The sequence below is a fragment of the Eubalaena glacialis genome, chromosome 8 (genome assembly GCF_028564815.1).
Source record: "Eubalaena glacialis isolate mEubGla1 chromosome 8, mEubGla1.1.hap2.+ XY, whole genome shotgun sequence".
Lineage (NCBI taxonomy): Eukaryota > Metazoa > Chordata > Mammalia > Artiodactyla > Balaenidae > Eubalaena > Eubalaena glacialis.
The window spans coordinates 10,756,007-10,776,242 of NC_083723.1; the positions used below are offsets into that span (position 1 = coordinate 10,756,007).

The 20,236-nt window shown below is 43.6% G+C and overlaps 1 protein-coding gene across 1 annotated transcript in view; it reads right to left on the minus strand.

Moving 5' to 3' along the window:
• HECW1 (HECT, C2 and WW domain containing E3 ubiquitin protein ligase 1) overlaps positions 1-20,236 on the minus strand; it is a 250,247-nt gene that overhangs the window by 90,350 nt on the left and 139,661 nt on the right. Inside the window, exons 9-13 of the mRNA XM_061197560.1 lie at positions 17,080-17,181; positions 11,992-12,142; positions 4,703-4,845; positions 2,514-2,635; positions 191-376 (exon numbers count right to left, since the gene is read on the minus strand). Of these exons, the coding sequence (XP_061053543.1) occupies positions 191-376; positions 2,514-2,635; positions 4,703-4,845; positions 11,992-12,142; positions 17,080-17,181 (704 nt within the window). The remainder of the gene's footprint in view (positions 1-190; positions 377-2,513; positions 2,636-4,702; positions 4,846-11,991; positions 12,143-17,079; positions 17,182-20,236) is intronic.

Genomic DNA, 20,236 nt, shown 5'->3' on the forward strand with positions numbered 1-20,236 from the left:
GGATGCTTGAAAACATCCTGCACATCACAAGACAGAAACCCAGGTGTGGGTAGTTACCCCTCCTTCCTTCCTGGTGGCCAATGGCACGTCTCAGGCACAGCCTTCCCTGCCCTCCCCACGCGCCCTCCTCACTGCCTGCTCACCGGTCTTTTCCTTTTGCTGTAAGGGCCCCCACTGCAGTCACGCTCACCTTTCCCTGCTGGTCTGTTTTGATCTCCCAGCCCCGGGGCAATTCCAGCCGAGTGTCCGCAAACATGTTGATGAAATTCACCAAGTCCCGGTTGTGCTGGTAGCGTTCAAAGTTGCGCGCGTCGCGCCGGACTTTGAGGATCATGTGCTTCAAGCAGGTGCTACTGGTGAAGACTCGGTAGGCACTCTGAGAGGGGGTCGGGGCCGATGGGGAAGGCAGTGGGGATTAGGAGAAACACAGACCAAGCGTACTCTGAGCACCTTAATGGGATGTGATGTGATTGCTACACAGGGATTTACTGTGAGCCTTGGGCATTGGGGGTCGGGTGTGGAGCTCGGAAGCGGAGCTTTTGCTCTAGAAGTAAATGCCTGCCCCCCCGTAAACACACACAGACCAGCCACATGGTCTGGCTCTACCGCTGCATCAGCATCCTGGACGCTGTCGACCTGCCCTGCATCTCAGAGCTCCCCTCCTCCTTCCTCCCTCCTCCCGCCCCAGCAGGGCTCTGCTCTCTCAAGTCTCCCTCTGACTCTCTGAGCATCTCCTCCCTCTCCGTCCGGCTGCCTCCTCTGACTGCACAGGTCCGCCCGTGCTCCAGCTTAGCTGTCCGTATAGCAGGGTGTATTAATTAATGTTCCCTGCGGATTTAGGGCTGACCTTCAGAGGTCTGCCACTCCTTGCTAGGTAAAAACTTGTGTGTGTGTGTGGAGGGGTTGGGGGATAAGAAGAAGTGAAGAAAGTTTCACGAGTTTCTAATTGTGCCAAATAAGCATTTTATGCTAGCTGGGGCTGGTGTGTGTGTGGTTCAAGGAGACACTGCTTGCAGCCAGAGCAGGCTGGGGCAGTGGCTCCTTCTGGCTCAGGGCCACCTGGTGCCCAGTGCTGAGGGCATCACTTCCTGGCATCCTTGTCCCCCTTTGTGACTCCCCCCCTGCACCGCTGGGCGGCTGCTCTGGGTCTAACCACTGGATGTCCCAGAGGCTTCTCAAATATAACCTGCTCAAAACTGGTCCCTCCTCCCCTGCCATAGCCTGCATCACTTAATCAAACTACTGCTAACTGGGGACATGACCACCTAACTCAGGGGCCCGAAGCAGAGAGGACTCACACTTTCCGGAGTCCTCATCTCCCATCCCCCTCGATCACAGTGGCCCCAAGCGCGACTGAAATATCTCCCGAGCAGTCATTCTTTCTCTGCTCCCAGCCCCCTTCCGTAGGGCAGCCCTTGATCATCGCTCACTTGAGCGCTTGACCCAGCCTCTGGTCTTAGCCGCCTCAGTCCCTCTCCCACAGTTCTGCCAGAGAAAAGAATTCCTCAAACACTGGATCATGTAACTGATGATAACGTCTGAGACTGCTGGTTCCTGTCATCTACTGAGGTAGATCCAGGCTCCTTTCCGTGACGGAGGCAATTACCAGGCAATTTGCCGCTCACCCCTCCACGCCCTCTTCCCACCTCTGCCTGTCACCACACTCCAGCCCCACTGGACCCAGCCCCAGGCAGAGTCCTTCCTCTGGCTGCCTGGAACCTCTGCCCCTCCCACTTTCAACCTTCAGGACTGAATTCAACAGCCGCCTCCCCAGGACCACTCCCTGTGTTTCCCGAGCATCTTGTTCCTCCCTGAGGTCAGGCGCTGTCCTGTCACATTACACTCATCTCTGTATGTCTGTTGCTCCACAAAATGAGGAGCTTCTGCTCGTCAGGTGTCACCCTAATCTGTCTTTATGACTCCAGCACTTAGATCTGTGCCTGAACTGCAGGAAACATTTGTCGAATTAAAAAAGTAATGACTATAGTAATATAATGTCATTGCTTCCTTGACGATACCAAAAAAAAAAAAAGAAATGAAAAAACTACGTATGTAAAAATCACATCAAATTTACCTTAAGCATGTTCCTTGAAAAACTAATTATAGGAAAAGGAAACCTAGTTCTTTATCTATTCTAAAATTTCTTTAATGAAAGTGATTTTATAAAATGATTCAGGCTGAAGGAAATCCGTCAACTTCATAATTGAGTTCCTTAAAAATTTTAACAATAATAAAAACGCATCTTTGTTTCCAAATCACTTTCACTGATATTAACACATCTGAACCTAACAAAAACCCACAGAAGCTACAGCATTTCCAAATCTAGCTTTTCTCCTTCTTGGGAGACTCACAGAGAGCAAAACAGAGCCATCTTTTTTCTTTTCTCTCTTTTTTTTTTTCCTTGCCTTAGTTAAAATGCTATCCTCTTTAATCTATCCAATGACTTTGAAAAGTTGTGTTTCGGGTCTTGCTGGAAGCCAGGCCAGGCCTCTTCTGTGTGTGGGAACACTCACATAATTGGCGTGCAGAACAGTGAAGAATTCAGGGTTGGTGATGAACTTGACAGCTGGAGACTGCAGCAGCAAGGTGATTTTTTGTGAGTTCACTGGAGAAAGTGACCCGTCTCTCCTCAGATCTGGAAAAAGTGAAGCAAAGCAACTAAAGGCATTGGGAAAAGATCGTTTCAAATAGAGGACTTCTCTCTTGTGGCACCAGCAGCCCACAAGCCTTCACCTGCACAGCTGGAGAGGATTGCTGTTTTGACTAGTGATCCGACCAGGTGTCACAGTGATAGGGCCAGGTGTCCTATCACTCGGTGTCTGTCAGTTAAGAATCATTATTTCCTAGGAGTGGTCCTGTGCAACTTCAGTCAGGATCAAGTCCTTGAATACCTCATCCCTTTCATCCCAATGACTTTCTTCTTACTTTCTTTCTAAGTTGCTCACCATAGCTATGATAATTTGTTTGCAGAAAGGACCACAATTGTTCCCCTCCCTGCATCCCCACTGGTATGGAACTTTGCAGCCCTGTTGAATCGAGCTGGCCTTGTGCCTTGCTTTAACCAAGAGAATTTGCCAGAGGTTCTGACCCAGGGTTTTGAGAGGCCTGTGGGTCCCCACTTCCTCTCCCTCATCACAAGAACAGTCTGTGCAAGATGAAAAGCCATGGGGAGCGGGGACAAGCCGCCCCGGCTGAGGCCACATCAGGCCAGCCAGCTTGCAGCCAATTCCACAGCTGACCAAGGATGCAGGTGTGAGCCCAGTGGCCTGAGGGACCACCCGCCAGAGCTCAGCTCAAATTGCCCACCTGCAGGACTGAGGGCTAAATGCACGGCTGTGAGCTTAAGCTTTGGATGGCTTGTTATACAGCAAATGCCACCGGATCCAATACCAAACCCAGAAAGAAATTTTCTGTTCCTTTTTCCTCATGTTTCTAATTACTCCATCACTTTACTACATCTCTCTCAGAGATTAATAATAGAAATTAATAATAGAAATACATAAACTAGTCAGTTTAGTTAGTATATCTGATAAAATGAATAGAATGGAGGCAATTAAAATAGTTGGTGGAACTGTGTACATACATATTTAAAAGAGGGCGTGAAAATGTCCACTCTTCTGCTTTTGCAGAGAGAGCTGAGACCTGGCAGTACAGGAAGCACATGGCTGTTTGCTCCGAATGTTCTAGAGCCGTCAATCCGCCATCATTTACCCAGTTCAAAAAGAAATTGGATTATTAGAATGTTGCAGTAATAATCTTATGCTATTACAGGTATAAAAAGCAGAAGCCAATCTTTTCAGAGAAAACAATCTGATGGTTACCAAAGGGGAAAGGAAGGGAGGGGATAAATTAGGAATTTGGGGATTAACAGATACACACTACTATATATAAAATAGATAACCAACAAGGAGCTACTGTATAGCACAGGGAACTATATACAATATCTTGTAATAGCCTATAATGAAAAAGAATCTGAAAAAGAATATATATGTATAACGGAATCCCTTTGCTGTACACCTGAAACTAACACAACATTGTAAATCAACTCTACTCTAATTAAAAAAAAGAAGAAGTCAATCTCTTATGCCTTTTGAATATTCTCATCTGTGTTCCACTCAGGCAGATTCAAAGAAATGAACACCAGACCCCCTAGTGGATGCTGATGGTATTTGCTAAAAAATGCTCCCAGGCAGCCGTGCATAATCACAAGCCTGCCGGTTCTCTTTACTCCTAGGTTCCTCCCTCAGGGGGGACTGTAATTTATTCCTTTTTTAATGATTCCCTATTTTTTAAAAAAACATCTTTATTGGAGTATAATAGCTTTACAATGTTGTGTTAGTTTCTGCTGTGTATTTTATTCTAAATGCAAACAAGTCTTATTCCTATTGTTGTCATGTGGCTCCTTGGAAGCAGACCATGAATTCTTATTGCATGCTTTATTTATAAGTGGAAAACATCCTTAGGACACCAACCAATAAATTTACTTAATAAGAAATGATTAAGCCACCAAAAAAAAAATGGCCTTGATGCATAGGTGCAAGGTCTCTTCACTGTGAATCCACTTTTCCTTTACGTTCCTGGTGGGAAACTTCTGTCTGTTTTACCCTGCTGGTGCCAAGCCTCTTTCTCCTCCTGGACCTCGCCCACGCCCTGCTTTCCTTACCCCATCCGCATCCCAGGAGTCTGGGCCCATCCTGCGTACCTATGTTCGACTGAGAAGATTCAGCCTCTGAGTCACTCCCGCCACCTCCTCCGCCGCCTCCTGCTGGGACTTGCTCACAACTTTGGCTGCCAGAATCTTCTTCAGGCCTCTCTGTAGCAATGGTTCGCTGAATATTTTGGTACCTTTGTGTCAGAAAGTGCAAAGACAGGAGTTAACTTTGGTTTGATGGCTTGTTGAGGGGCTGATGCTCTGAATCAGATAAGTGGGGAAATCACTAAAGAATTGTCCTGGATGTCAAGAAACGTCAGGAAAGAAATGCTCAAAATCCCCACAAGATACCCAAGACAATTAACACTACAAGTATCTCTGGATGATTTGACTTGTTTTTGTTTTGTAAGCTGTGATGAGTTTCAAGTATGGTGACTTAAAAAAAAATCACCCTGCATTAAATGAAATTAGGCTAAATCTAAAATAATGGCGTGGGAAGGAACTTAATATATTACAACTAAGATATCAAAGCACCTCTCCCTGATGGTGATAAGTCTACAAACGAAAATAAAACTTCTACTCACTTGTTTCTATTTAACAGGTAACTGACAGGACTGGCAAGGGGTGTGCAAAGTTACACGCTAAAAACACACTGGCAGACAAATAAATGCTTTCTGCTTATTTGAAGGCTCCTTTGATTCTTCTTTCCAAGTTGGGGAATCAGTCAGTCAGTTGGCCAGTCAGTTGCCTAACCAGGTGCTTACTAAATATTTACTGACTTTTCCAGTGTGTCTGGCTCTGCGCTGGACTTCCAGACCAAAGAGAAGACTGGAATGCGATCTCGCCCTCTGATCCCTCACGGTCAGGACAGAACAAAGAGGGGAAATGCACATAAACCATGACTCTAGTGAGGTGAACAAGCTGCCCTAGGTGTGTAACACAGACGAGGAAGCACCCAAGGCACATGCGTTCTGAAGTCAGAGGATGACGTGTCGGGGAGCTTGTAGGGAAGGTACACGGAGGAAATAACGTGTGCAAAAGGCTTCAGCTGGGAGAACTCTGAGAAGGTTGGTGGCGGCGTCAGGATGTGTGGGCCTTGGGCAGTGCCAGGGAACCAGCAGGGGTGGCAGGGAGCGCCTAGCAGGTGCCCAGCGGCAGTTGGAATGTTTTTCTCTAGGCCCAGGTTCTCCGACTTGAGCTGCATCAGGATCACCTACAGGGCTTGTGAAAACACAGGCTGCCGAGCTCCATCCCCAGCGTCTCTCTGATTCAGCAGGTCCAGGGATGGGGTGGGAGGAGGCAAGAATGTGCATTTCTGACTAGTTCCCAGGGGATGCAGTTGCTGCCGCTGGTCCAGGGACCAACTTTGAGAACCGCCACTGCAGGGGCTGAGCAGCTGCTGGAAGAGAGAGGCAGGTCCAGTTCTACACTGACCCCCACCTGTGTGGAGGGCACGGGAGGAGAAGACCCTGGAGTCGGGGAGAACAGCTGAGAACTACTGCATCGCTCCAGGCTGGAGACGCAGAAGCCTGGAACCAGGGGTGGTGGATCACGCTGGTGTCAAAGGATGCTGCTGGGGGCGGGGAACACCCACATTCTGTAGGGATACTAAGATCACCTATATCTGCCCACAAAACACTCACAGAAATTTCCTAAACCTCCCTGCCTAATTCACATTGTGTTTTGTAGGCAGGTGTCCAGCTGTCTTGTTCCTTTTTGCTCTGCTCTGCTTCCTTCACTCTTTGTAGCCCCTCTTCCTCCTCGCTAAATGACCTTGACTTTGCCTGATGTCTCTCAGCCCTACCAGGGCACAAGACAGGAATTCCGCTTCCCTTTTCCTCACGGCACAGCAGGAATGAGGGAAGCGGTCAGACTGACAAGATCTTTAGTGGCAGAGTTTGTAATAACTTTACATGTAGACTCAACAGAATTTGGGACGTGACTGGGTATGGAGGTTGGAGAAGACAGAGGAGACAACTGTGAAGTTCAAGGCGCCCGCTTAGAGCAGGTGGGTGGAGGTGCTGGTACTGATGAAGACCATGTAGGATGGGCAGGTTGGTGGGAAGATTTTAGTGTGGATTTGGACATGTTGACCTGGAGGTCCTTGAGGTCACACGAATGACAATAGCCAGGGGAGCGTTGCTGTACGGGTCTTGTGCTCAGGGAAGTGATGTGGGAGTGGAGGAAGAGGAGGAGGGAGCCTCCAGGGAGCAGCGAATAGCCAGGTCGCCATGTGCAATCCAAGGTGGGGGCATGGGGAACGTATTATTACATGGACAAGGTCTTCCATGGCAGGGATTCTGAAGACTAGTGACCTCTCCTTGACCTTTAGAGAGGAGTTTTGGGGACTTCTCTGGCGGTCCAGTGGTTAGGACTCCACGCTTCCACTTCAGGGGGCACAGGTTCGATCCCTGGTCGGGGAACTAAGATCCTGCATGCCACCTGGCCAAAAATAAAAAAATAAAAAAAATAAAAAATAAAGAGGAGTTTTGTTCTCAAGTGTGGTCTCCAGACCACTTGCCAGAGAATCAACTGGGTGATTATTATAATTACAGAAATTGGGGCAAAATTGAAATCTGCATTTCTAACAAGTTCTTCAGGTGGTATTATCTACATCTAGGTTTGAGGCTGTCTGGTGCGGGGCTTTCTTTAAGTTTTATTTTATCTAAAGAGACTCAGCCACTCCCTCCTGACACCTGGCGGAAGATGGCTCTGCCTGCAGCACTTACTGGGAGGCATTCCTGAGAAGGCCTCTTATGAGAAAATGTGGAAGGGGTAGGAATGAGCAAGGAATCGGAGAGAGAAACGCTTGCTTTTATTTACCCCTCCACACGCCTGTGGCAGGGAGGTTGTGGGGAAGGTGCAGGCTGTCTGTCTGTGACGTTCTTTTTGCTGGAACTCAAGTAATGCAGCCACACGTGGGGTACTCAGTGGGCCAATGAGAAGCCACCTAAGCTTGTGACCTTGACCTGGGGGAGGAATGGGGCCTGCCAAAGACCAAGGAAGCTGCTGTTGGAGGATCCCCTAAGTGGCTCAAGGCAGGCTGCATTTTTCAAAAGTGGCTCAACAATATTTTCAGTCCACAGCTTCTTCCAGAACCTGACTACTCTCCTATTAAGAGGTACAATCAATGTCCCCTCCCCTTGAACCTGGGAAGGTCTTGTGGCTACCTGGACTAACAGACAATAATGAAAGTGACAGCTTGTGATGGAACACAGAGGCCACGCTGTGAGGAAGCCCAGGCGACATGGAAAGTCCACGTGGAAGTGCTCTGGTTGACAATCACAGCTGAGATCCCAGCCAACAGCTGGCATCAACCTCCAGATATGCGAGTCTCCAGCCCAGCCACCCTCTGACTGCAACCATGAGGTACCCAGAGAAGGGCCTCACTGAACCCAGTCAACCACGAGAACCATGAGAGAGGATGATACTCATGATGATAATGGTGATAATAATCAGTTATTGTTGTCTTAAGTCACTAAGTTTGGGGTGGTTTGTTACTCAGCAACAGACGCCTGGAAAGGGCTTAGACAAACCTCACACTGTAGCCTCTCTTTTACTTCCCAAATTGCAGTGATCACTGAAGAAATTTTAATGAGTAAATATAACCTTATTTGATGGAAATGTCAGCAATTTCACAAACTGCTTCACATGTCCTCAGTTGGATCCGGTTTATCTCACGCCTTACTAAGTCAACAGCCTCAAATCCCAGGTGCCAGACCCAACCCCTGGCCTTTGCTGAAGTCAGGACAGTCTTGGGGAAGCAGGACACACAGCAGTTGGTGAAGGATCACCCAGCAAGGGCAGGGCTGCAGCCTCAGAGGCTCCCTTTGCTCTAAAGATGAGAGAGGGGGTCACAGAGTTGGTTCTCTTCTTTTTCATCAAAAATTATCCTTCAATGTCCCCCCTCACACTTTTTTTTTTTGCAGAAAAAGGTTAAGTATTTATATTATATAGGGTTTATGGAAATTGGTAAGGAAGTCAGCTGGAATGTCTAATTTGCAAATGGACACACAGAGGAACACACACAAAACCAAACCAGAAATAAAGAAACCTTCCAAAACCAAACCGAACCGAACCAAACCAAACAAAAACCAAACAAACAAAGCCTATAGGAACAGACAATTCTCACGGGAGGAGCTAAAATTGGTAAAAGAAAAGCTCATGGAAACAGAAGACCTTCCCTCCAAGAAGTGAAATGTAAGAAGCACCAAAACACCAGGAGAATCACTTAAGTCAGCAAAAACCCACCAAAAGATGAGATGGAAGGCAAGGTATTGTTGCTAGCAAAGTAAACCCATAGAAACACACTTTAGAAAACAGTTAAGCATCGATATCAAATACCAAAACCTCGCGGATCTCTCTTGGCCTACTCTTTTGGGAATATAACCCTAAAGAAACACTCTAAGACAATCCTAATATTTTACATACCCTTGGGCCTTATCCAAAATAGTGATAAAAAGCAATAAGTGAAACATCCAACAATATGGCAAATTAACTAAATTACATCTGTTCATTGGAATATCATCATTTAAGTGATAATCTTAAGACTGTAGCAATATGAAAATGCTTATAATGTAGGAAGTGAAAAATGAATATAAAGCTATATTATCATTATAGCTATATAAGGACTGTGCATATGAAATTTGAAGATAGTTAATTTTTTTTAAAAAGCTAATCCTTCGGGCAGTAGGATTATAAGACTTTTTTTTTTCTCATTTAAAACTTGCATTTCTCAATAGTATAATAATTTTCTCCAAATAACTAAAACATCAAACTTGAGTTGATGATTTAAAATGAGACTATGTATTTATATTTTCGGTTTGCTCAATAAATATTTGCGAAGGAGGTAGAGTTAGTTTGTTCAGGATATTTTGAACGTGTAGGAATGAACTCGGGAAATGGTCTTGTACTGAGTCCTGGTAAACTCTGGCCCCATCCAGGCACCGGGAGGAGGGACACAGAAGAATGAGAAAGAAGGTAAGGACAGTTACCAGTGGCAGGTATGATGGGCCATCAGTCATGGGGCTGCAGAGGAGGTGGCCCCTGGCTCTGTGCGGAGAGCTCTGGGGAGGTTCCAGGGACCACGTGACATTCGGGTTGGGCTTTTGCAGGATGGAGATGAGTGCAAGGTGGAAGGCACGCAATGAGGGACTTTCCTGCAGTGGAAGTGTGTGGCAAAGCCACAAAGGCCACTTAGGGGGTGGCCGAGGGAATGTGGTCACCGCACACTACTTCGTCCACTCCGCATTTTGCAGTGTGCGTCTCCTTGCACAAACACATTTGCCTTTCACAATCACCCTGTCAGGAGTCAAGAGAAACTCCTTCTTGCAACACTGAGAAATATTTCCATCTTGCTGTGAGAAGGTGATGAGTGTAAATTTCTCCTGCTAACCAAACACATGCCCCCCTGTGTGTGATCACATCTGCGATGGATAAAAGACTGACAGTATACCTTCTGTGGCTGCCATTATCAGGCCAAATCACTGGAAAACTTTAAATGCTTGAAAGCAATAGGTTAAAATAAGCATTGAAGAGCCTGAATACTTATCTGAAGGTTATCTGACCTTCTCTAGATAAGATTTTTCACAAGAAATAAGCACTTTCTCAAATCGCTCAGTTCCTTTTCTTTTTATCTGTCCACATGGATACAGCAAATACAACTTCCTATTCAGCAAAGTCTGGTCTCTCTCAGCATGTTCAGTCCACTGGAGGGCACGGGGGTTTACACATCAAAGCCTGCACACTTCTCTAGGGGCCTGGTTCAGGATGGATTTGGCCTCATTTTTATATTATACAACCTGAACATTGTGAACGAACTTCCAAGGATTTTTATGTCACGGGTCAAGGTGTTTACTTCTGCTTCTGGTTTACTGTTTTGTTTTAGTGTTCAAACTACACCTCTGGTAGATATAGACTGATGCTGCTCTCCGTGTTTCTTAGTCTGGTAAATCATTTCAGCTTATCTGTCTGGCAAGACAGACCTTGAGGCTATTTCTGCCTATGGCATCTGAACACAGTCTCTATGTAAAATGAGCTTGCTGTGTCCTCTGCATTTTTAGTTGTAGGAGTCTTGTTGCAATCACCATGAAAGGACACTCCCATGGATTTTGGTGCATTTATATTTAATATGTTCTTCCTTGTAATATGCTTTCTTTCTGTGGGAATGACTAGAGAAATACACTGCCAATGAAAACCCGTTATGGTTCTTATTTATGACTTAAACACTCAGGTACTGATGGGGAAAAATGGAAAGCAAATGTCTTCCAAATGCTCAAGAAATAAAAGAACCCCTGGTGATTTTCACCTAAAGCATCCTTCTCTCTCTACAACAACAATAACCAGAAGTTCATTTTCTGTTTCTGTGTAATTTTAATAGGATTGAATTGTCTACTTTTTTTTTTCTGGAGGCTACAGTTAACTTTCAAAGGATATTTGTTATCAATAGCTGTGTCCCCCAAACCCAGTTAGTTATTCTCTTTAGTCCCTCTCCACCTTTTTCCTTTATTTACACTAGCAAGATGTCATGTGGATACAAATGAAGTTGAGCCTGCAGTCTGCATTCCTGGCTACTCAAAGTATCCAAAAGCCACTGCCCTGGTCTTAAAGAAGCAAGATATTGGGTATGATGCTCATACTAGCTTATGGCATGGGAGAGGTGCTGTTTAGGGTTTCATTTGCATGTTGAAAACAAAATGACATCTTTACATACTTACTAAAAACTAGTAAGGGGTCTAGTTTTTAGACAAAACAATTCTCAAAAAGTATTTTTAAATGTTTCCTTTTCTATGATGAAAGCTTTTTAAGAATGTATATTTCTGAGTATATAGCAATTATGGGACCAGGGTAGGCATGAATATAGAGATTTATGAGACAGCTTTTTCTCCAGGCAGCTTTTGGTATTCTGTTAAACCCATCCTTGGAATGTTTTCAAACTGTTTGGGTTCTGGACCTGTTTGAGAATCTTATGACAGATATGTATGAATCTGGTAGAAAAATGTGCATCCATGTATAATTTTGCATATAGTTTCTGGATGGTTCCTGGAACACTGACACCCTCAGTGAATACCTGGGTGGGTGTGGTCCATGGGCCCTCGGCTAAGAACACCTGTGTTCGAGCCTGGGCCGTCAAGAGGATTCCCCATCTTTAAATGACACTTAGGCTTAGCTTGTCTCCTCACCAAATTTGAAATCTAGCTTTCCAGGTACTAACTATGAATGGGTTAATTACTTTGCAGTTTCCTCATACAATCTGAGCAGGAAAGTATAAAAGGGGGTTTCTTTAGCTGCCCTTCTCCTTTCACTGGTTTATAGGGGCTCAGGCTATGCTGATCACCCACCGCCTGTTGAGTTGCTCCATCTGCTGGATGGACCCGGATCTCCGCATCCCGTCGGGGGTGGCTGCTGATGTGGGACGCTGCCAGGTGGTGGTGCGGTTCACGTGGTCCACATAAAAGACCCGCCCGTGGCTGTCAATGCGAGCTTCCCAGTCTAGTGCATGACGAAAACGCAAAAAGAAAAATCAAGGACAAACTACGGATCCATGTGAAACAGACACCACTTCCAGGTCTTTTGCAGTTAGAACTCACCGCTGGTGACTTGCTGAAGACCAAGCACTGCCCAGAGCACCTGGGTGACCTCTGAGGCATTGGCATGGAGTTGGCATTCCAGAAAAGAGTCAGATTCTCTGCTGGGCCATTTTAAACAGTAACTGGGGTTACTCAAGTATGACCTGTGTTAAAATTCTAACAATTTCTAAAGAGAAAATGGAATGTGTATTTCCTTCTTTAAAAAATTCCATCTTGTCAATTTTCTTGGCTACTCAAATGACAGCTGGAAGACTGGAAATGTCCTCCGGTGACAGCTGACACTCTGAAGCTGGAAAAATCCTTTCTTTGCTAAATCTGATGGAGGATGGCTGCTCAGAAGGGAATAATGGCCCTCATAGTAAAACCAGGTTTGACTGCAGTTCTAAAATGTACTGTATGTATGTGCAGCCTCATATAACCTCTAGCTAATACTTAGCAGCCTTAACTGATTGCCATTCCTCTTGAGAGAAAGAATGGACACGTTCAATACTTAGAGTTCTGAATCCACAGTGTATGTTCAACCCACCTGTGGCTGCCAAATATCTCTCGACCAAAACAAAACCAATCACGACTATTAACTAGCTTTGAAGTATCTCTTTGTTGATAAATAACTATCCCAAACAGTAGAGGGAGCCCAAGATAAAGCTAAATTCCTTTACTTCTCAAATTTCAACAACAGCAACAAACTAAAAGGTGGAAGCATAGATGATACAGTCCATGATAAATGTAGGAGCTGGGCTGGGGTGATAGGATGAAAAAGTCCTCAAAACTGAGAGAGCTGGAAGTCATATGTACACATCTGAGCTTAACGAAGATGAGCAATGTCTGCTGTACAGAGATGGGCAAAGCTTTTAGGGTCCACATGTAAAACTGTGGTGGAAATAACAGCTTCATGATAAAGTTACGCTGAAAAATACGTTAGACTAAAGAAGAAAAAGCAAAAATGACTGCAAATGAGGAAAACCATTCAGGCTTTTAAGTGAGAAAAGCCATAGCTTTTGGGAGTAGGTCAGATATTTAACAATTCTGTGGAAAAAGTATCATTCAGGTAATGACATAGCAACTCCCAATTGTTTTTAAAATGAAAAACTCAATATATTTGGTATAGTTATGGTTTGATATCTGTGTGGTTCAGCTGTTTGAGAACATTATGGCTTATGTCTGACATTTACCTGAGGGATTGCCAAATAATGCCCAAGGAAAACTAAAAATACCAGAAAACACCAAATTCAACTTATAAGACAAATTGAAGAAAAAAAAAATGTGGTCAGATTGTATAAATATATTCTAGAAGGTTGTGATTAAAATTGACTACTAGATGATCCAGTTGTCAACTGTTAGTTGTAAATGTTAATTAGCTCATTGATGAAATTGTATATTTGTGTAACTACTAGGTAATTAATCTCGAGCCAAACATTAAAAAATTTCAGTGATTTCCAAACTAGCAGCAACTGGGTGTTTTTTTTTTTTTCTTGAACCCAACATGACTGTTATCCAACAAAGAATGAGCATTGATCTTTGAAGAGTATCGTGCTACTCAATTCAGTTGAACAAACTCTTCCTTGTACTATGAACTAGAGACCATGCCAGGTCCTGAGGACACATTGCTGACTAACACACATCCCTGCCCTCCAGGTGCCCACAGTAAAGGAAGGATTCCTTCAAAGACAAGCCTCCAGTCTCATAGATTCTCCAAGGAAAATAACTCAAGTATGGTGCAGCGATAATAATAATTTCTCTCTATGAGTTTCAGTATTTCCAAGGCACACAGGGAAAAGAATGGCAAGCCAGACAGTTAGGCCCTCTTGTCAATACATTAACTACCTGGAAGGCAGAGTGCTAATTAAAACTCTTATAAATAATCAGAAAATAATAGCTAAGCGCAATTAGAGATTCTAAGTGTGTTTTCTGGGTTGCTTTGTAAAGAATTTGCTTTCACATACTGTATAAACAGTATCGCATAAAGAAAACATGTTCCGAATGGAACTTCAGGCCTCAGCATGTCCGATGGACTTGGCCCTGTGATGCCAAAACAGACTCCTGAAAATGATACCTTTATGGATGACCTTGGGGCAGTTAGAGTCATTCATGTGTGTCCATTCATTTGTGGTTGGGGAGCCTTGTCAGATATTAAACTATATACTTTCCATGAAGTCTAAGAACAATGTAGAGCCTAATAATATATCCTATTTTAATTATTATACCAAGAAAAGCCTGTAAATTTGTACTTTTACATTAACAAGTGCAATACCATGTTTGTAGTTTAGACCTTTATCTTGCACTTCAGTTGCATCTCACTGTCTTCTCGACACTGATACCTGGATGACATCTCAAATGTAACACGATCAAAACCAAGCTTCAGCTCTTTCCCACCCAAACCTGCTCTATCTGCAGCCTTCTCTTCCTTTCTCAGTTAAAGGAAGCTCCATCCTTCCAGGTTAAAACTCTTGAGGTCATTCTTGACCCTTTTCTTTATCTCACACACCACATCCAATCTGTCAGCAAATCTACCCACAAAATATCTGGCCAGAATCTGACCACTTCTCACCACGTCCTCTGCTCTCCACCAGCTCAAGCCACCACTGTTTCTCACCTGCAAGAACGTTATGTTGGGTCTCAGGCTTCTATTTTTCCTCCTCACAATTTAATGTCAACACAGAAAACCTTTTAAGTCCTAAGTTAGGCAATGTCATGTCTCTGCTCAAAAACCTACAACGTCCCCCTTTCATCCACAGTAAAAAGCCAAAACCCTTAAGTGGTCTACAAGGCCCTAGGGGATCTGGGTCCCCAACAGACAGACCTCTTCACCTGCTGCTTCCTCGCTTCCCGAATCTGCTCCATCCAGACACGCTGACCTTCTTGCTGTGTCTCAAACCCACCAGGCAGGCCGCTCTGTTTGCTCAGAAAGCTCTTCCTCCCCAATACTTGGGTGGATAACCCTCTTGCCACTTCTAAGTCTAGCTTCAAATGTTGCCTTGTCAGCGAAGTGTACCCGACCACCCTATTTAAAATGGCAAACCAGCCACCACCACATGCTCCAGATTCCCCTTACCCTGCTCTGCTTTTGTTTTTCCACAGCACTTAAGACCATCTAATGTGCTGCACTATTTCTTCATTTATTCTTTTTATTGTTTATTATCTGTCTCTACCTGCCTAGACTGTAAGCTCCTTGAGGGCAGGGATCTTTGCCTTTTTTGCTTACCTAGAACAGTACCTTGCATAGAGTAAGCATTCAATAAATACTTATTCAATGAATAACTATCTGATGAAGTCATCCATGTACTATGTGAGATTAAGAAAATTCAGTTGTTAGCTTCACTACCAACTTTTCTAATATTTTTCAGTGTCACATGGACAGAAAATTGAAACCTATCTGGAAGAAATTTGTTTTCATCATCAAAAGCAGCTTATATAAAGCAATTCTTTAAAACAGATTATATTCAATTATTTATAATATCTGTATGTATAACTAGCTATTACTCTTGCATGGATTGAAGGTCAATTCATGTACACACCCATTGATAGGTTTTTTTTGTTGTGGGGAAAATGTTCCTTTCTTGAAGAGAACATGTTATAGGTATTTTTATAAGTAGGAAGTATCTCTAGTGACACTGAAATTTTACTATTCATTTATGGAATATCCATAAATCAATGTATAAAGAAAGAAATCAGGCATCAAAAGTTAAAGGACATAATGTTTGTCTTGGTCTCTCCAAACAAATGTGGTACTCCTTTAAGTTATTCTACATATTAAAGACACTGTTTATCACTGATAAATTACAACTGAATAGGAGAAGAATGGTGTAAATGTAAAATATATCACATTGCCAAGAATAGATGAATTAAGGAATAAACCTTTCTTCTTTCAAAACTGTAATGGCTTAATGTAAGCACAGGCAAAAGAATGTAAAGAAACACTGATTCCTTGCATCCTGGAAAGATCTTGCAGTTGTAAAATTTACCAAATTTTAAAGGTTATCTTTGCTTGAAAAATGAGCCCAAACCAAAACAGGGATGTTCTAGAATTCATGAACATATCTGATGCTAAGTGAATATATAATGTCTGGGGTGTCATTTCCTTCTTACAAATGTTATATATAAGGGAATATTATAAGGGTAAATTACACTGGAATGATATCTAGAGACTACCTAGTCCAAATCTAGCATTTAGCAGATGAGAAAATTAAAGCTTTACTTTACAAGTAAGAAAATTGAATCACTGAGATTGATTTTCCCAAGTTCAAATGACCAGTTAGATAATTATTAATTACACATTACAGTTACCAGGAGAATGTGCTATTGAATTCTATCCCTAAAGATGATATTTTGCCTGGAAACCTCTAAGAACTACAGAAAAAATTTGAGGCTGTCACCTATTGGTGCAAATTAGAGTAAGGAAAATGCAAGTTCATGGGTCCTGATGGGTTGAAATGTTTTATTACGTGGAGATGCTTGAACCATAAAAGGTCCCATGGAGAATAATAGGATTATTCCATCTTGAACTGCAAACTTTTAAATATAATATAGTAAAATTTGCGAATTAAGGGTCACGAACAGTTTGCAAGGACTAGTCAAGTCTTGTAAAGAAATGCTCTCCATTTCAGAAATTGAAGGGCACTGAAAATACTGGGTTTTCTCATTAAGATCACATCCTGAAACCATACGACAAAAAACCAACCAACCAACCAATTTCTATGGTAGGCGCCATATTGGTTTTTGATCACAGTGTGAGGTATGGAGTGGAGGAAGAGTTTGGATGTTTATATACAAAGTTCATACTGACCTGCTTAGACTTGATGGGAAGAGTTATGAACATAGATTTTCAAAACTAAAGCTTACTTGGTGGAAGAGGCTCATCGATTGTTGGGTAGTGGTGATGTTCAGGCCTCAAGGAAGGAAGCTGGCTTACTGGCTGGGAATTATGGAGTATAGGACATTCACCTATGGACAAGATAGTCGAGACATTCAGATTCATTCATTGCCATGGCAACGTCAGCAAAAAAGCATGACTGAAAAACAAACTACTGCAAGAAAAAACCCCAAAGAGCGGGCAATTGGGGAGATTGGGATTGACATATATACACTAATATTTATAAAATGGATAACTAATAAGAACCTGCTGTATAAAAAAATAAAATAAAATTCAAAAAAAAAAAAAGAGCAGGCAATTGATTTTTTTCTGTGTCAGTTTGCTACATACAGAGTCATTCATGAGCCAGTGAATAGAGGGAACTATATTTTTTAAGAAACTCGAAAAAAACAGCTGAACACTCCATGGCTGTGATCTGTACCGCAACAGACCAATAGGTAGGATTGGGGTCTGATTCTGTAACCACCTGAATTTTCTTGAGGGGAAGGTGGCATCAGAAAAGGACACAAAAGAAAATGAGCAGAGCCTGAGTTTAGCCCAGGAAAAGAAACAGGCCTTTTGGAGGGAAGGGCAGCATTTATAAGGTCTCATAAAAGTTCAAGGGGTCTGTGCAAAATGACAGCTCCTTGTTTGGATAGGTTTCATCAGAGGGCTACCCAGAGGCCGTCTTTCAGAGATTTTGTGTTTGGAGTGAAACTCTTAGCTGGTGCCTTTCTGAGATGGGGTTAAGGAACAAGTGGGCCAAGAAGGTAACTTCTTGTAGTATGGAAGCTAGGGGCTGGGGTACGGAGCCAAGGAGCTATGGCATCTTGTGATTGTTCCAGATTATTCTGAGGAAGAATCTGATAAGCCAGGGTGTTCTGGAAAAAGACAAGAGACGAAGGAAGTAGATAAGAGGCAGGAAGACCGAGACAGGAAAACTTGAAACACAGAAGTGGGATAGACGGAAGAAGAAAGACAGACATGGAGAAATTTTAGAAATAAACATATCCACAGAGTGCACACCCTCAATTTTAACAGACACAGCTAATGTTACTCTCAGGCAGACTTATGATGCACTGAACAATGTTGTACAATGGAGTTCCTGTTTCATGATGTCCTCAGGTCCTGGTGACACTGCCTGTAGACTGGCCACGTGGATGGAAGGCCTACAGCACCAGCTGCTTGGGTCACATAATCAGAGGCAATTGCTCTTGATCTCTGGGGAGCTAGAAGGGCCCAGGCCACGAGACAGCTCTCAGACTGGTAACTCCCCACTAACGCCATCCTGGATGTCTCACAGTAGCCCCTATTGGCCAGAGGACAAAGGCCAGGCCTTTTCCTTCCTCTGCCCTCCACGGTTGATGCAAATACCAAGTGTTCCATTATTCCTTGGGCTAAAAAGAGAGAAACTGTGAAAAGCAGTGGTTAAGATCTTCGTGGGATCTCAAATTTCAAAAATATTCCCCAGAATGTCCATACATGGAAAGGATGCTTATTTTTTCTCACTCTAGATCCACAGAACTGATTTAAAAACATAAAAGAAATGAGCTAGGAAGGAAGTTAGGTGGATTTAATTGAGCCATTTAATTCCTAGAGCTAATTGGAAAACAAAAACAGGGATGTGTTCAGGAACAAAGGGTCCTTTTAAATGTTAAATATATAACATTATTTCTTGTGCAAACTCTGGTGTGTGACTGAAATTCTTGGGGTCCCTGGAGACTAAGGAAAGTCAAGGAAGGTGCCCCTTATGCCAGCACATAGCTCCTTGCAAACTGACTCCTGTCTCAAAGCTGGGCTCTGAATTTAGTGGATACCACACTCATGTTTGTCTTTATATATGTTTAGTGTCAGAAACTAAAAAAACAATGGTACAGTTGTTTTGTCACCAGCTGCTGCATTTTTAATTTAGTTTCTTAAAAAAAAAAGAACAACAACAAACTTACCTCATCGTAATTAATTCAATCAATCTGGTTAATTACTCCTCCAAGCTAGTGGAAACATAATAGTGTTGCTTGCTGGAGTTAATGGAGCTGACCCCACCTGCCTGGGACCCCCAAGCAAACGCACTGATATGACTGATGCATCTCAGCCAACGGAATGAATGGAGCGCACAGAGGAAGCACGCAATTCTGTTCTGCCAGAGGCCGCAGCTCCACACCATCCCCCTCGCCTCAGACACAAAGCAAGTGTCAGACCTGCTAGACCTTCTGAGAAGGAAACTTATTCTAATTTAAAAGGGAGCCTCGCTGCTCATCTACCTGGAGGAACCCTCACTCAGTGAGAGGCTGGGCGCTTCATACGAATCACCTCATTGAATCTTTCCGATAACCCCTTAGGGTACGTTCTACATTTGCACCCATTTTACACGTGAGGCTTGGAGCAGTTAGGTAACTTGGCTAAGGTGTCATGGCTGGGAAGTGGGGGGACTGAATACAAACCCAGGGGAGCCTGATGGCAGGGCTGAGCTCATAAACATATTATGTTACTTTTTTCATTTGATCTGCAGGTTTTAAAAAACCATTTTATGTTGAGATTTTTAAAAAAAGGTTTTTATGGAGGGAAAAGCAGCAAAAAGTAGATAAAGAAGACATCCTCCACAAATTGCTGCAGACTGATCTGCGTGGGCATGTACATAGTCCATCTACCTTGGCTAACCTTGGGCAAGAATTTGCAATCTTCAAAGTCACGGTGAGGGGGCAGCAGAGACTCTTACGGGAGAAGAGGGCACACATGCATATAATCAGGCACATGTGCTTTCTTTGAGTGCTCTTGGAAACATGGTGGCCAGTAGGGGACAGATCTGCCACGCCGATCCCATTAGCCCCGGGGACTCACTACCAAGGGAGAGAAGAACTGTTTGGAGGAAGTCACACGCCAAGGTATGCACAGTTTTCATGAGATCAACAGTCCTTCCCAGGAATCCTCATATCGCCCTTGGTAACCACCACAGTGAAGCACGTAGGTGCTTCTTAACTTTTTCCGAGTTTACAATCTGCAAAAAATTCAGAAAGCTAGAAATTTCTTTACAAACACAGACTTCCACTATGGCCCTGAAACATTTTCCTGTCCTTTCAGTTAAGGGGATGGCTTCCCCCTGCTGGACTGTTAGGCCCTCAAAGGCATGGGCAGTATCTTTTTTGTTGT